At 37.7% G+C, this 16,839-nt stretch overlaps 1 protein-coding gene across 1 annotated transcript in view; it reads left to right on the forward strand.

The window, feature by feature from the left end:
* Window positions 1–16,282, forward strand: part of SUN3 (Sad1 and UNC84 domain containing 3) — a 32,486-nt gene extending 16,204 nt beyond the window's left edge. Inside the window, exons 7-10 of the mRNA XM_070487520.1 lie at window positions 9,499–9,614; window positions 11,174–11,341; window positions 14,987–15,079; window positions 16,000–16,282. Coding sequence (XP_070343621.1) covers window positions 9,499–9,614; window positions 11,174–11,341; window positions 14,987–15,079; window positions 16,000–16,119 — 497 coding nt within the window. The 3' untranslated portion in view covers window positions 16,120–16,282. The remainder of the gene's footprint in view (window positions 1–9,498; window positions 9,615–11,173; window positions 11,342–14,986; window positions 15,080–15,999) is intronic.
* Window positions 16,283–16,839: the final 557 nt, after the last annotated feature.

A 16,839-nucleotide genomic window follows, 5' to 3' on the forward strand; every position in this document is an offset into this window, starting at 1 on the left:
CATATTTATCTGGTAACTTGAGATGGAGGAAAAAGGACCAAATCTAGACAATAAAGAAGAGAATAGAAATGGTCGTAGTTGATTGCTGTCTGGGTACAAATCTGAAAGGAAGCAAAAACTGTGCAGCTTCATTAGTATGCATCGCATAGGACCACAGAGAGAGCTGACACACCACAGTGATGTTGGGGATGCAGAAAATAGCTTAAGCATCACAAGCATTATAACATTTTATATTTTACATCCTAAAATCACTGATAATAACTAATCTAAAGGTATTATTAGTGATTAAACTATAGTATTTAAAGACTGTGTATATAGTCTTAATATCCTCCAATTAAAATTAATTTTTAAGGGCTTAGACTATGACTCATTAACGTTAATATTCTCTACAAGGCCTTGCCTCCAACCGTCTACATATGGTTTGTGTTCAGTGAACAATGTGGAAGGAGAGATGGAGGCAGAAAGGATATAAGAGATGGAGAGACAAATTATGAAGCACACACAGAAACACTAATTTGTATCAATTGACAAAGCCAAATTTATAGAGTGTTTTTTTCATTTGTTTAGTCTTGGCTTTCTTTTACACTTTTTGTGCTTCTTCCTTCTTTTCTATTGAACGTATTCATTACTTCCATTTTGAAAAAGCTATGATGACAAATGTAGGTCAAGGGACATCCCAGGTAGAACAAGGAAAAGCAGAAAATGCTACGGTCCTCAATAAATTTCAGCATGAAACACAATATCAGCTCCTGGTTGGGCCAAGATGGAGAAAGCCCATGTCAGTCCCTCTTCCCCGCTGATTACAACAAAAAGGTTTGGACAAAATATGAAAAGCAACATCCTGAATATTATGAAGTATAAACAAAAGCACAAAGATTGTGGAGGAATCAAAACCTGGAAAAGTGGCCTGTGTGGGGGGAATTTACTAGCTGTCTTTTCTCCCGCAGCTTGAGTTGAGGCCAGCTGCAGTCACAGAGGAGCAAAGCAGTGGCAGTGGGGTGGGCGGCCAAAATTGTGAGAGAAATTCCAGCTTTCTAGAAATGACCAGAACAAAATAGTCCTGTGGGCCAGACAGTGTGTAGTGAAAACCAGAGAAGACAGAGCTAGAGAGGAGATGCCCTGCTCTCATGTATGTATGTGGCCAATTTCTGGGCTTACCTCCTAGCTGCTCATTCCTGAGGACAGCCCCACAGCAGCATGGCAAAGACTGAAAATTTGCCAAAGATTTAAGCCATGGTTCAAGTCTTAGACTGACCACCTGGGCAGAAGAGACCTAGAGCAAAGGTTCTGAAAACTGAACTGAGATTGGAATCACCACCCACAGGAAAGGGGGGAGCACTGGTGGTCTGAAGATTTCTGGGTTGATTGTCTGATGAAACAAACAAACATTATTATAGGATTCAGAGTCTCAAGTATAATATTCAATATGTTTAAGGTTCAATTTAAAATTACTTGACATAGGGGCTGGCCCCGTGGCCGAGTGGTTAAGTTAGCGCGATCCGCTGCAGGCGGCCCAGTGATTCATTGGTTCGAATCCTGGGCGCGGACATGGCACTACTCATCAAACCACGCTGAGGCAGCGTCCCACATGCCACAACTAGAAGGACCCACAACGAAGAATATACAACTATGTACTGGGGAGCTTTGGGGAGAAAAAGGAAAAAAATAAAATCTTTAAAAAAAAAAATTACTTGACATAAAAAGTCCTAGGAAAACGCGACCAATTTCCAAGGGAAAAGAAATCAACAGATGCCAACCTGTAACGACACAGATGTTGGAATTATGCAAAAACTTTGAAGCTGCTAGTGTAACTGTGCTTCATGTGGTGAAGGTAAGCACACTTGAAATGAAGGAAAAGATACAAGTTCTCAGCCAAGAGATAGAAACTATAGAAAAGAACCAGATGAAAATTTTGAAACTAAAAAATACAGTATCTGAGAAAAAATTCACTATAGGCTTAATAATAGAAGGAAAATGACAGAGAAAAGAATTAGTGAAACTGAAGAAAGATCAATAGAAATTATCCAATCTGAAGAATGGACCAGAAAGGGAGATAATTTTGAAAAAAAAAAATGAACAAAGCTTCAGAAACCTATCAGACAATATAAAAAGGCCTATATTCTTGTTCTCATAGTCTCAGGAGATAAGACATCAATGCAGAAAAATAATTTGAAGAAATAATGGCTGAAAATATCCTAAATTTGGTTTAAAACATAAATGGACAGATTCAGGAAACTCAGAAAATCAGAAACAAGTTAAACTCTAGGAAAACTACATCCAGACATATCATAATTAAATTGCCTAAAATCAAAGATGAAGAAAAAACCTTGACAGCAGCTAGAGAAAACACACAGGCACATTACGTAAAGGAGAATAGTGACACACAGGACTGCAGATTTCTTGTCAGGGTCAATGACACCAGAAGAGGAAGGAACTACATCACAAAGTGCTGAGGTAAAGGAAATGCCAACGCAGGATTCTAGATCCAGCAAATACATCCTTTAAAAATGAAAGTGAAATGAAGTCATTCATCATGAAGGAAAACAGGATTTTTTGCTAAAAGATCTGCTAAAGGAAGTTCTTCAGGCTTAAAGAAAATGAAACAGAACTTCAAGAATGAAGAGAGAGCAACAGACAAGATAAATATCTGAGTAAATATTCAATGATGATTTCCTTCTAAGTTCTTTAAAATATGTATGACTGTTGAAAGGAAAAATTATAACCTTATCTGGTGAGGTTTTAACATATGAAGATATAATACATGTGACAGCTCCAGAGGAAAGGCTAATGGTGAAGTTAAAGGGACCTCTATGGTTTAAAGACTTTATATTTTACACAAAATGGTAAAATATTAACTCAAAATAGACTGGTTTTGAGTTAGGTATGTATTATAATGGCTAGGGCAACCTCTAAAAAGAAATGCAGAGATATCCAAAATCCCATGAATAAATTAAAACGGAATTTTCAAAAGTCAGCTAATGTAAAAGAAGGCAGGAAAGAGACATTAGATGAAGAAAACCAGAGGAGACCAAAGAAAGCATGTAATTCCAAACATATGAGTAAGCATGTTAAATGTACATGGCTGAAACATGCCAATTAAAGGACATCAGCAGATTGGACAAAAAGCGAGACTCAAATATATGCTGTCTGCAAGAAATCAGCTTTAATTATAACGATGTAAATTGGTTAAAAGTAAAATAATGGAAAAAGATATAATCATGCAAAACATAATTTTTTACAAAGTGGAGTGGTTATATTAATAACAGACTGAGTAAGCTTTAGGATACAGAATATTATTATTATTATACTGTAATAAAATATTATCCTATCATTATATAACGATAAAAAGGGCAATTCACTAAGAAGACACAGCAATCCTAAGTGTGATTGCATCAAAATAGATACACAAATCCACAATTTTAGTTGGAGACTTCAACACTCTTCTCTCTTATTAATAGAAAAAGAAGATAGAAAATCAGTCAGAATATAGAATATCTAAACATTATCAAAAGATTGATCTAATTGACATTTATAGAATATTCCACCAAAAAACGTCAACATATACCTTCTTTGTAAGTGCACATGGAGCTTTCACAAAGATAAATTATATTCTGGACCATAAGGCAAAAATAAATTTAAAATAATTGAAATCATATAGAGTACGTTCTCGGACTATAATGGAAATACAAACTAGAAATCGATAACTAAAAGATATCTAGAAAACACCCAAATATTTGGAAATTAAATTACATTTCTAAATTACTCCCAAGTCAGAGAGGAAGTTACAACAGAAATGAGAAAATATTTTAAAGTAAATTAAAATGAAAACATAAAATATCAAAATTTATGGTTGGGGGGCCGGCCCTGTGGCCGAGGGGTTAAGTTCACGTGCTCTGCTGCAGCGGCCCAGGGTTTCTCTGGTTCGGATCCTGAGCACGGACACGGCACCGCTTGTCAGGCCACGCTGAGGCGGCGTCCCATATGCCACAACTAGAAGGACCTGCAACGAAGATATACAACTATGTTCAAGGCGGGGATTTGGGGAGATAAAGCAGAAAAATAAAAAAAAAAAGATTGGCAACAGTTGTTAGCTCAGGTGCCAATCTTTAAAAAAAAAAAAAAAATTTATGGTTAGCAGCTAAAGAAGAACCTAGAGTGAAATTTATAGCAACAAACATTTATACTAAAAAATAAGAAAGTTCTCAAGTCAATGGGCTAAATTTCCACCTTAAGGTAGTAGGACCTACAGTGAGGAAAAGGAAGTAAATAATGAAGAATAGAAATCAATAAAATTTAAATAGAGAAAAACAATTAAACAAGAAATCAGTTCTTTGAAGAAAAGTTGATAAAATTTTAGCGTGACCAACCAACGGGGGGAAAACAGAAGAGAGAAGACATGAGTTACTGACATCAGGAATGAGAGAGCAGGCATCATTATTGACGCTGTAGGATTGAAAAGATAGTAAATGAACAGGACAACTTCATGCCCCCGAATTTGACAATTTAGAGGAAATGGACTAATTTCTTGGACGACACAAATTATCAAAGCTGACTCAACACAAAGTAGATAACTTATAGTTATTACATAAATTGAATTTAGAGTTATAAATCTTCTTAAAAAGAAAATTCCAAGCTCAAGATGGCCTCACTGATGACATCTACCAAACGTTTAAGAAAGCATAGTATTAGGACACAAATATAAAGTAGGAGAGGAAGGGAACTATCTATGAGGCCATCGTTATCTGGATACCAAAACTAGACAAGGACATTATAAGAAAGGAAGTATATAGGCCAGTATACCTCACGAACCGAGGACTTCGCTGCACCTATTTTGAAGCTCTTTTAGATGTAACCACATTTAGGATTATTATTTTTGCTGATGAATTACCCTCTTCACCATTATGTAATGTCCCTCAACAAAATATTAGGTAATCAAATCTAGTAATACATAAAAGTGATAATACAACATGACTAAGTCAGGTTTATCCTGAAAAGGCAGGGCTGGTTTATCATTTGTAAATAAATCAATGTCATTTGTGATCTCAACAGACCAAACTTAAGAAGAAAAGCCATATGATCCTCAAATTAGATACACTAAAATCAGTGAACAGAATTCAACACACATTTGTGATAAAAAAAAAAACTCTCAGCAAACTAAAAAGAATTTCCTCAACCTGATAAAAGATGCCTGCAAGATTCCTCCAGCTAACTTCACACTTATTGGTGCAGGACTAAATGCTCGACTCTAAGATCAGAAACAGCTAAGGATGTTCACTTTCGTAATTCCTATTCAGTACTGTAATAGAACTCCTAACCAGCAAGATAAGACAAGAATCAAAGAAATAGAGGAAGTGAGAGAGAAGGAAGAGGAGGAGACGGAGGAGGAAGAGGGGAGGAGGAGGAGAAAGAAGATGATGAGGAGGAGGAGGCAGGATAAGGAGGAGAGAAAAAAAGCACGCAAAATGGAAAAGAAGAAACAAAAAGTCTCTATTCACAGGTAACAGGATTATTTAGAGAGAAAGTCATCAAAAAATATAACAGAACTAATATGTGAAGTTAAGTTTAGTTGTGTATGTACAATTTTTAGATACTAGTAATAAAAATTTGGAAAAAGAGGGGGCTGGCCCCGTAGCCTAGTGGTTAAAGTTCTGTGCACTCTGCTTTGGTGGCCTGGCCTCACAGGTTTGGATCCCGGGTGTGGACCCACTCCACTCATCAGCCATGCTGTGGAGACACCCCACATATAAAGTAGAGGAAGATTAGCACAGATGTTAGCTCAGGGCTAATCTTTCTCAAGCGAAAAAAAGGAGGATTGGCAACAGATGTTAGTTCAGGACAAATCTTCCTCACCAAAAACAAAGTTGGAAAAAGAAATTTTAAAAAACAGTATTATTCACAACAGCAATAAAAAATGTGAAATACTTAGGTATAAATCCAACAAAATATGCACAGGATCTGTGTGCTAAAAACTAAAAAGAAAAACCACGAATGAAAGAAATAAAAGAAGACCTAAGTAAGCGGACAGGTATATACCACGTTTGCAGATTTGAAGCATCAATATTTTGGTGCCACTCATGTAAACAGTAATCTTTACTGTACGTATTAAAGATTTTATTGTTATTATCTTTAAGCTAAATCAGGGTATAGGGCGTTGTTCTGGTCTCTGATGCATATCCAGTAAAACAAAGATTATCAGGAAGTAAGACCAGAAGTCTACCCCACCTGGAGACAAGATGTCTGCTCCACCTGGAAATGAGACGTCTGCCCCACCTGCAGAGCAGAAGTCTGCCCCACCTGGAGACAAGATGTCTGCCCCACCTGCAGAGCAGAAGTCTGCCCCACCTGCAGAGCAGAAGTCTGCCCCACCTGGAGACAAGATGTCTGCTCCACCTGGAAATGAGACGTCTGCCCCACCTGCAGAGCAGAAGTCTGCCCCACCTGGAAAGCAGCCCTTATATAACTGGCCTATAGTCTTTGTTCTGTAAGATGGTTCTTTAGGATGCTAGTCACCGTATCTTCCGATTTGCTAGTTTATTGCTTAATAAATGCCCCTTCTCTCCCACCATCTTGCCTCTTGACTGTTGGCTTTTCTTGTGGCGAGTAGAAGAACCTCCTTTTTTGGCGATAACAGATGTTAAGAGGGCAACTTTCCCTAAGTAGTCTATTAATCCAATATAATCCCAATTGAAATTCCAGCAGAATTGCTTGGAAATCTACAGGCTGTTTCTAAAATGTATGTGGAAAGGCAGAGGAACCAGAATAGCCAAAACAATTTTGAAAAGGAAGAACAAAGTTGAAGGACTCACACTACCCGATTTTAAAGCTTACTCTGAAGCTACAGTAATCAAGAGAGTGTGGTATTGGTAACATCAGTGGAACAGAATAGAAAGTCCAGAAATAATCCCACACATACATGGTGAATTGATTTTTTTTAGAAAGATTGGCCCTGAGCTAACATCTATTGCCAATCTTCCTCTTTTTTTTTTTCTCCCCAAAGGCCCCCAGTACATAGCTTTATATCCTAGTTGTAAGTCCTTCTAGTTCTGTGTGGGATGCCACCTCACTATGGCTTGATGAGCGGTGCTAGGTCCACACCCAGCATCCAAATTGGTGAGCCCTGGGCTGCCAAAGCAGATTGAGAGAACTTAACAACTAGGCCATGGCGCCAGGCCAATGAACTGATTTTTGACAAAAGAGAAAAGGCAAGTCAGGGTGCTAGAGAAGCTGGACATTCAAATGCAAAACTAAACCTTGACTTATCACTCCCACCTTATAAAACTCAGCTGGAAATTAGTCATAGACCTAAACATAAAGCTTAAAGGTATAAAACTTCTAGAAGAAAAAATAAAAGAAAATCATTGTTACTTTGAATTGGGAAAAGATTTCTTAGATATGACAACAAAAACATGATCCATAAAAAGAAAAGAACAGATAATTTGGACTTTATCAAAATTAAAACCTTCTGCTCTGCAAAAGACAGTGAAAAGTGAGAGTGAAAAGAAAAGTCACAGGCTGGGAGAGACTGTTTGCAAATCACATATTTGAGAAAGGAATGTATCCAGAATTTATAAATGCTCTCAAACTTCAATAATAAGAAAACAGCCAACCCAATAAAAAATGGGCAAAAGAGTTTAAAGTCGCTTTATCCAAGAAAATATATGACTATTAAAAAAAGTACATTAGTGAAATGTAAATTAAAATCAGAATGATATACCACTACATACCTATTAGAACAGCAAACAAACTGACAGCAACTGACATAGGAAGTTCTGGGAATAATGGGAAGCAACCGTAACTCTCATACACTGCTGTGAGAATGTAACATGCTACGCCCATCTTGGAAAAGTGTTTGACGATTTCCTATGAAGTTCAATATAACACTTACCTTTGACCCAGCAATCCCACCTCTAGATATTTACTTAAGGGAAATTTAGATTTATTTTCACAACATCTATAGTATGAGAATATCTGAATATCTATCATATGAGAATATCTATAGCCATTTTACTCATAATCACCAAAACCAGAAATAGCCCAAATGTCCGTGAACAGATGAACGCATAGCTAGTTGTGATATATCCATAAAGTGGAATACGGCTCAGCAATAAAAAGAAATGAACTATGGGTACTCGTTACAACACCCAGGAAAGGTCCAGAATAGGCAGATCTATAGTGATAGCCTGTAGATTAGTGATTGCCCAGGGCTGGCGTGGGAGGTTGGCGGGAAAGGAAGAGTGGCTGGTAGGTGCTATGGGTTTCTTTTTGGCTGATTGAAAATATCTAATATTGTGATCTTAGTTGCACAACTCTGTGAATATACTAAAAAACAATAAATTGTACACTTTAAATGGGTGAATTGCATAGTGTGTGATTTATATCTCAATAAAGCTGATTAAAAAAATAAAACAACAAATGAATAAAAAAGTGAACAAATATGAATGAGTTTAAAAAACTCTACATACCCCAATTTAAATCCTTTCTTGAATAGATTATGGGGGAGCTGGAGTTGGCTCTTACATTAGCATGTGAAAGTTTAGTCCCTGTCCAGTCTGTTGAGTAGGACCATTGGTTGATTGAGCAGACAGTTCCAGCACTCAAAACAAGGTACACACAGCATTGCCAGGTAAAAGAAAGGAGGCCCAGTTACATTTAAATTTCAGGCTAACACCAAATAATTTTTTAATATAAACATGTTCGAAATATTCTATGGGACTTATTAGTATTAAAAAAAAATTTTCCTTGTTTATCTGAAATTCAAATTTAACTGGAAGTCTTGTATTTTTGCCTGCTCAATCTGGCTACCCTAGGTACACGTGCGCTATTTCAAATTGTGACATCTTAGAAAAAGCACTGGTAATTGGCTATTCAGTCAGGCAAGTGTCTTTGTGATGTTGTATTGTGATATCCAGATAGAATTTGAGGAAGTGACGTGCACTTTCCTTATTTCTTATGTAAAAATACATTTTACTTTTAAAATGAAGTAAGGTAAAGGGATAATATTTGATGAGTATATTTCATATTTCTGATTATAATTAAAGCTCAGCGAATCTGCAGAATTGCTATTATAAATATAACTTGTTACTATATTTATGACTTTTTTCTGCTTTTTCGTTTTCGAGTGAATTGGGCTGACATGAAAGTCTCGTTTATCACAGGAACTGTTACAATATGGAGGTCTATGAGTCTCTTTAGGTAATAAACACAATCCACATAATATATCCATCTCTAAATCAATTGCTCCAGAAGTCAATTTTTTGTCATAATACCAGTTTCAGAAATTTTGTGAAACTACACAGAGCAAGCATGGTTTTCTCAAAGTGACAAAATTTCAGTGGTACTAAAAACTGAATGTCAGACTTTTCCTACTAATTCCCAAATATGAATTTTACCTTATTCCTGATTTCTCCAGTAGTAGTTTTCCAACAACATTATTAAAATCTAAATGATGTGTTTTGAGTTGGGTAAATTTTTATTTTGACAATTATTTTATAATTTTAGGAGCCTCCATCATTGAAGCTGGGACCTCGGAAAGTTACAAAAATAGTAAAGCAAAACTGTACTGGCACGGGATTGGGTTCTTAAATTATGAAATGCCTCCAGATATTATTCTTCAGGTAAAAGTTGGATTAAGAGTAACTTGTTTATATTTTAGGATTTTGTTCCAATTATTTCTCATGAAAATATTAATGTCTAAAAGGGAGGCAATAGGGACCGGCCTGTGGTGTAGCAGTTAAGTGCGCATGTTCCGATTCTCAGCGGCCCGGGGTTCGCCGGTTCGGATCTTGGGTGTGGACATGGCACCGCTTGACTAGGCCATGCTGTGGTAGGCATCCCACATATAAAGTAGAGGAAGATGGGCATGGATGTTAGCTCAGGGCCAGACTTCCTCAGCAAAAAAAAACAAAAAAGAGAGAGAGAGAAGGATTGGCAGCAGTTAGCTCAGGGCTAATCTTCCTCAAAAAAAAAGGGAATAAGCTTTAAAAAAATAAATAAATAAAATAAAATAAAATGGAGGCAATATAAGAGCCTCTGAACTTGTCACAGAACCTGAAACCATCTCCTTGCATTTTTGTAGTTATCAAATTACACGAACTATTTCATACTTTATGGTCAGTAAGTTATGGTTAATTAATTGATAATTAATTATTTTAAGATCAGTAAATTAGAATTTACTTCTCAAATAGAACATACAAATTCCATATCTTTAAGTTGAGTCTTTGGCTTCCCTTTTTCATTGAAAACTTCAGTCACTCAATACACATTTATTGAAAGATCATGCCTCCTAAGTGCCAGTACTGTGCTACCTGCTATTCAGGTCAACACCTTCTTATAAAGTCCAATTATAACAGAAGAAATTTCCAAATACGGTTTCCACTAACATTTCAGTTCAAGTCAAAAGACACTACACTTCCACAGATAGTAGAGCCTTCTTAACTATAGTCTACACACATTTCCAATTTAGAAATACCTTCAGGGGCAAACATATGGATCACATTCCAGAGTGTAGTCTAGGTCTAAAAAATGGTAAACATCATTTTTCTTGTTTACCACCAGCAACAGCATCACCATCACTATCACCACCATTGTCATTTCCATCACCACCACCATCCCCACTAGCACCACCTATACCTCCATAACCACTATCACACCATCACCACCACCACCATCACTGCTGCCACCACCGCCACATCATCACCATCTCCACACCCACCACTGTCATCGCCACTATCACTATCACCACCAACACCATAATCACCATTACCTCTTCCACCACCACCATCACCACTATTACCACCATCACCATACCACAATGATCACCACTACCATCTCACTACTACCACCTTCACTATCTTCTCCTCCATTAGCACCATCAACACACCATCACCACTCGTACCAACTAGCTGCCTCTAGCAGCTTACAGTCTAGTTAGAGCAATGAAAAAAAAAATACTCATATAATAAAGGGCTCTGATTGATATAAACGTAACGTGCTGTGAAGGAATAACCAAATCTATGGGTATCTTGGAAGTTTTCCTGTTTGATATGTATCCCACACAATGCCTTCAAATTATAGGCATAACTGAGATCTGTGATCAATAGTGATTAGCTGACCAATATTGTAGGGGTGGATTTATATAACCAGATAAGAGGTTAACTCAGTGTTTTCTTTCCAGCCAGATGTCCACCCTGGAAAGTGCTGGGCCTTTCCAGGTTCCCAAGGTCATGCCCTAATCAAGCTTGCCATGAAGATCATACCAACTGCTGTCACCATGGAGCACATCTCAGAGAAGGTGTCTCCCTCAGGAGACATCTCCAGTGCACCCAAGGAATTTTCTGTCTATGTGAGAAGCTGTCTAAATCTTTGTTCTGAGTGGGTTGCGATAGAAGGTGGTTGGCTAGGAATTAGGAGCTGGGATCTCATCTGAACTGTGCAGCGAACCATTTGTATCACTGTGAGTAAGTCACTTATTTACTGGGCTCTGCTTTGTCATCTACAAGGTGAGAGAATTGGACCAGATGATTTCTATTACTTAATCTTCCTTTTTACTTTCATCAAAGTTTTACATGTACAATTAAAAAGTCAAACATTTCCATACGTTTATAATGAAACACAGCTTTTCCTCATCCCACTTCTCCTACCCTTGATTTTTACTCTCTGGAAGCTTCCACTTGCTACAGTTTTAGCTGCTTATTTGGGTACTTGCTGTCATATTTCCTTTCAGTTTTATTTGTTGATTTTTCAGTTTTGGTTATCTACTGACATCCTTTGATGGAAAATGATTAGCTCTCTTCTATGGTTTTCCATAATCCCAAAATGCTTATGTTTACCTTCTTTTTCAAAACAGGTTTATGGAGATACAATTCACACCGCACGCAATTCACTCATTTAAAGTGTGCCCTTCACTGGCTTTTAGTATATTCACAGAGTTGTGCTCCATCATTATGATCAATTTTAGAACATTCTTATTACTCCCCCCAAAAACCCTGTCCCTTTTAGCTGTCATCTCCTATCCCCCTATTCCCCTCACCCAGCCCTAGGCAACCGCTAATCTACTTTGTCTCTATAGATTGGCTTATTCCAGATATTTCATATAAATGGAATCGCATGTGTGGTCTCTCGTGAATGGCTTCTTTCACTTAGCTTAGTGTTTTCAAGGTTCATCTATGTTAGAACATGTGTAAGTACTCCTTTTTTTAAATTGTTGATTAATATTTCATTGAATGGATAGGCCACATTTTATTTATCCATTCTTTAGTTGATGGACATTGGAGTTGTTTCCACTTCTTTGGCTATTATGAATGCTACTGCTATGAACATTTGTGTACAAGTTTTTGGGTGGACATGGGTTTTCATTTCTCTTGCATCTATAGCAGGAGAGGAATTGCTAGATCACATGGGAACTCTATGTTTCATGTTTGGGGCACTGCTAGAAAGACTGTGTATCTTACTGTTAGTTTCAATAAATATTTAATATTTTCATTGGTGTTTGTGGACAATACTGTACTCAGTTACCCTTATAGTGTACTTGAATACTATTTTCTTTGTGTAAAATTTTTGATGTTCTTGAGGATAATAATCGTCTCATTTTTTTTAATTTGCTTAATTTCCTATATTCCTAACACATTCCCAACCTCTTCTTCATATGTGTACATTTCTTCCTATTATGTTCATTCATTCAGATAACTTATAAATTTCTTTTCTTTGCTTTTCTTTTTTCTTTTGAGCCATCCCTCTGGAGCACTCTGCCCATCTGCTTCAATCTGCCTGGTTGCTAGTTAGGTCTGATGCACAACTGGTACCAGGCGATTTCATTTCCACATGCTGAAGATTTGACTGGTCTTCTAATCTATTATTTAAAATATTTTTCTTTCCTGTTTTCCTTCTTCGTTTTTTGTTCTACTTTCTGAAAGATTTTCTCAGGGGTTATATTTTAACCCCTATGTTGAAGTTTTTATTTCTGCTGTCACATTTATTCTAAGGCTTTTTTTTTCTGTAAATATTCTCTTTTTTAGAGTGTAAATTTCATCCTCCATGGATGCAATGTCTTCTCTTAAGTCTCAGAAGATATTAACGTGTATTAATTGCAGTTCTGCTTCATGTACTTCTGCTCCCTCCCCTGTTGATTGGGGCTCTGTCTTTCTTGTTAGGTGCTTTTCTCAAGTGTCTGATGATGCTTATCAGTTGCATTTAACAGTTCAAGGGTAAAAAGCTGGCTGAAAATTTGTACACAGGGTGGGGCACGTGGACAGGGAGCTTCAGGGGTGAGTGGTCTGGCTGGGCCATTTCTTCTGGAGACCCAGAATGTGGGATCATGCAGGTTGATTCTGGGAGGAATCCTGTAACTTTGTGCCAAGGAGGTTTCACTTGGCCAACAACATGCCGGGCGCTGCTGGGAGAAGAGTGCGTGGGCCACCGTTCAGTGTGTAGAGCATGCCTTCACCTCTTGTCTCTGCCAGGTGCTCCCGAGGCCGGTGTCCCAGAGCTGGGAGGAAGAAGATAATCCTCTGCTGGGCCAGGACAGCAGTGATGACTAGCCAGGGACTGGGAGTCTAACTGCTTCTTGAAAAGGCTGTCAGCGCCCCCTAGCATTTGGGGACCCCTGCAGCCCCATGCTCCGCCTCTACCCCATGGCCTCATCTCTGGCCCTTTCCGCAGACTTGGAGTGTACACTGGGGTCAGTGTGCTGCTGGTCCCTCCTCCAGTCAGGGTAGTTTGTGTTTTCTCCAGGCCACTAAACCAGATTTTTTTTGTCTTAGTGTCTGCACCCATGCTTTCCTTGTAGGTATGCCTTACTTGGATCTCTTGGTGTTCCTTTCTGGAGGAGGGCTCAGAGTTAAACATGGTGCTTAGCCAACCTTGTGCATCACTCAAATGCCTCTAAATGCCACGATTCTGCGGTTATGAAACAGGAAGAAGACCACTATCCTTTGATGCAAACCTGCTGCCACCCACAATAGGTGTCTGCTGACACCTGTAGTTGAGTTAGATTAGGTTGAGTTAGGTTGCATTGGGGCAGATCAAACACCACCTCAGAAAGGTGCATACTGTTGCTCATTACAGAGGAATTATGGGTGAACGCTTCAGGCTAGAATCATTTTAGTAATAAAAAGTACTTCTCATCATTTTTCTCTTATATTAGTAAATTTATGAACCAAGTGAAATTAAAACAGGTGATAAAGAAGGTGGCAATAAAATTAGCACTCCTATGTTAGGCTAATGGAACTATATGAGGCTTGAGTTTTATATACATATATATATATACTTATATTTATATAATTGTGGGTGCATTTTTAATCATCATTTATCTAATTATTTTAATAAAATTGTATAAATGGTTTCAATATTAATATTTTCATTATAAAATGATTGGTCTAATAAACTATTTTGTTGTGTTACTATGATTTAAGGAACCTAATAGGAAACTTTAGATTCACAAAATAAACTAATTTCCACCAGTGCACTCTCCTCTCAAAAATCTTCAATTTGAATGATGGAGAAGAGAAATTGCATACAAATATGAATAGTTTCTTTCAGTCAACAAAAGTTTACTTTGGGAACAGAATTATCTGTGTGATCAATTTCTGGCAATTGGGTTAAGTTTATCTCATTTTGGAAAACATTGGGTCAACACGGGGACTCATTTTTGGTTCATTTTATTTGAAGTATAGCAAATACACTTATTTGGCCAGAGTTAATGCTGGAATTTGCCGTCTGTCCAACCATCTGTCTATGTATCTGTGTATCTATCTATCGTGTATCTACTATCTATCTACCTACCTATCTATCTAGTCAACCCTGTGATCAGCCTGTCTCTTGCCTCACAACCCCCTGAGTTAAATGCCTAAACACCTAACACAGCACTCTGCCCTTGGTGGACACCCAAAAATGTGTGGCGAATTGTTGCTACTTGAACAGACAACTGTCTCCACTTATTTTCACCAAGCGTGCATTATTACAACCTCCATGTCTGTTGCTTTCTTTATAGGGCATGTCGAAACAATGTGAAGGAGAAGAAATTTTCCTAGGTCAGTTTGTATATAACAGAACAGGAGCCACCATTCAAACATTTGAGCTCCAGGTAATGAAATCCCTGGTTAGGATATGAGTGGTTCATCCCTGGGATGGGTTTGCTGTGGTTGCTTGGTGCAAAGTGGTGTGGGAATAATGATGATAAAAGTATGAGTAAGCAAGGCTTATCTGTACTTCAATTCTTAGCTCCCAGTGCTTGCATGGATTTTATTGAAAAAGACAGGCAAATACAAAAGCAATTTCTAAGAGTAATTCTTCATTATTTGCTATCACTTTTTAAAAATATATTCACTTGCTCAGTCCTTATCTTACCTATTCGGTTCCCTTGATACTATTAGGTTGGATAGTCCCTCTCTCACCTTCCTCGGGTAAAGGGGATGGGGCTGACAGTGCGGTATGAGACAGTTGGAGGCAGAGAGGAACTCAGAGGAAGATGGAATAAATATTCAACACCAGATAATACAAGTAAAACTTCTCTTCCTAACTCAATGGGAAAAAAATAGCAGCTGTTAACATATAATCCCCTGAAAGTTATTAGGGTATATGCATTCCATTATTTCTCATTAGCTTTTTTATGATACTTCTTGGCCAATGGTGAGAACATCTAAGCTGAAAACAATATATGTGTTAGAAATGAATGTACTTGTAGAGTTTCATGTTTGATTGTATATGCCGTCTCTGCCTCCCTCCCTCCCTGGCACAGCCAACCAGGAGCACTGTGGGGCATGACTGGGCAGTGAGAGGCACTTGGGTGTCTAGACCGCCATATTATCTTCCTCCCTTCTGTTTATCTTCTTGTGAGCTTGTTACTCACAGTACCTCATTTTCTCATCCATGAAATCAGTATTTGAAACTACTCGTGTTAGGAAGGAAAGAAGGGTTTTAATTTTCCATCGGATCAGCATTCCTTGATATTCTTTGAAATGATTTCTCTATAAGGCATTAATTTTACCTTTTCTTTACTTTCAGCATAAAGTTCCTGAATCTTTATTATGTGTGAAACTGAAAATCCTCAGCAACTGGGGACACCTGAAGTATACTTGTTTATATAGATTCAGGGTCCATGGCACCCCAGGAGATGACACCTAGAGAACTGGTGCAGAAGGCCGTGACCACAGGTCCAGAATATTCAAGTATTCCCATCCTCTTAGATTTCCCACACCCATGGGAATCGAAAACTGAGAGTGGGAGGGAAGGCTTACAATGTTTCATACTTACCAGTAAAAAGTGGATGAATTTTACCAATAAAAAGTAGGAAAGTGAATTCAATCTCCTTGTGGTAGTTTAGCTTCTGAGGATGAATTATGTTGTTGGAGCATTGAACAGTGAATTTGTATTTAAAAGAAGATGGTGTTATTCAACAGTCTTTCTCATAACAGCATCTTTGTCTTCATTTATTCGTTCACCCATACCAGGTATGGATGTCCACTGTTCTTATTATTATTTAACACTGATCTGGAGTCACTGGTCAATGCAATTAGGTAAGCAAAAGAAATTAGAGGTGAAAATGAGTGAGGAACTCTGACCATGACTATTTGCAGATAATTAGATGAATTCCTTGAAATGCAATCAAGTCAATTTAAAAATCCATTACAAACTAGGAGAAACCACAGCAAGTTAGTGTATAAAAATGATCACATATAAAACAACATCATTCATAAATACAACCAAGGACCAGTTAGAGGATATAATTTACAAAAGCCACAACAAAGATGAAAAAAAAATCAAAAGAATTAAACCACCTGTATGAAGAAACACCTAAACGGCATGGATGACTAAGAGAAGACTTCAACTAATGGAAAGGCTTAA

This window comes from Equus asinus, chromosome 1 (assembly GCF_041296235.1).
Source record: "Equus asinus isolate D_3611 breed Donkey chromosome 1, EquAss-T2T_v2, whole genome shotgun sequence".
Classification (NCBI taxonomy): Eukaryota; Metazoa; Chordata; class Mammalia; order Perissodactyla; family Equidae; genus Equus; species Equus asinus.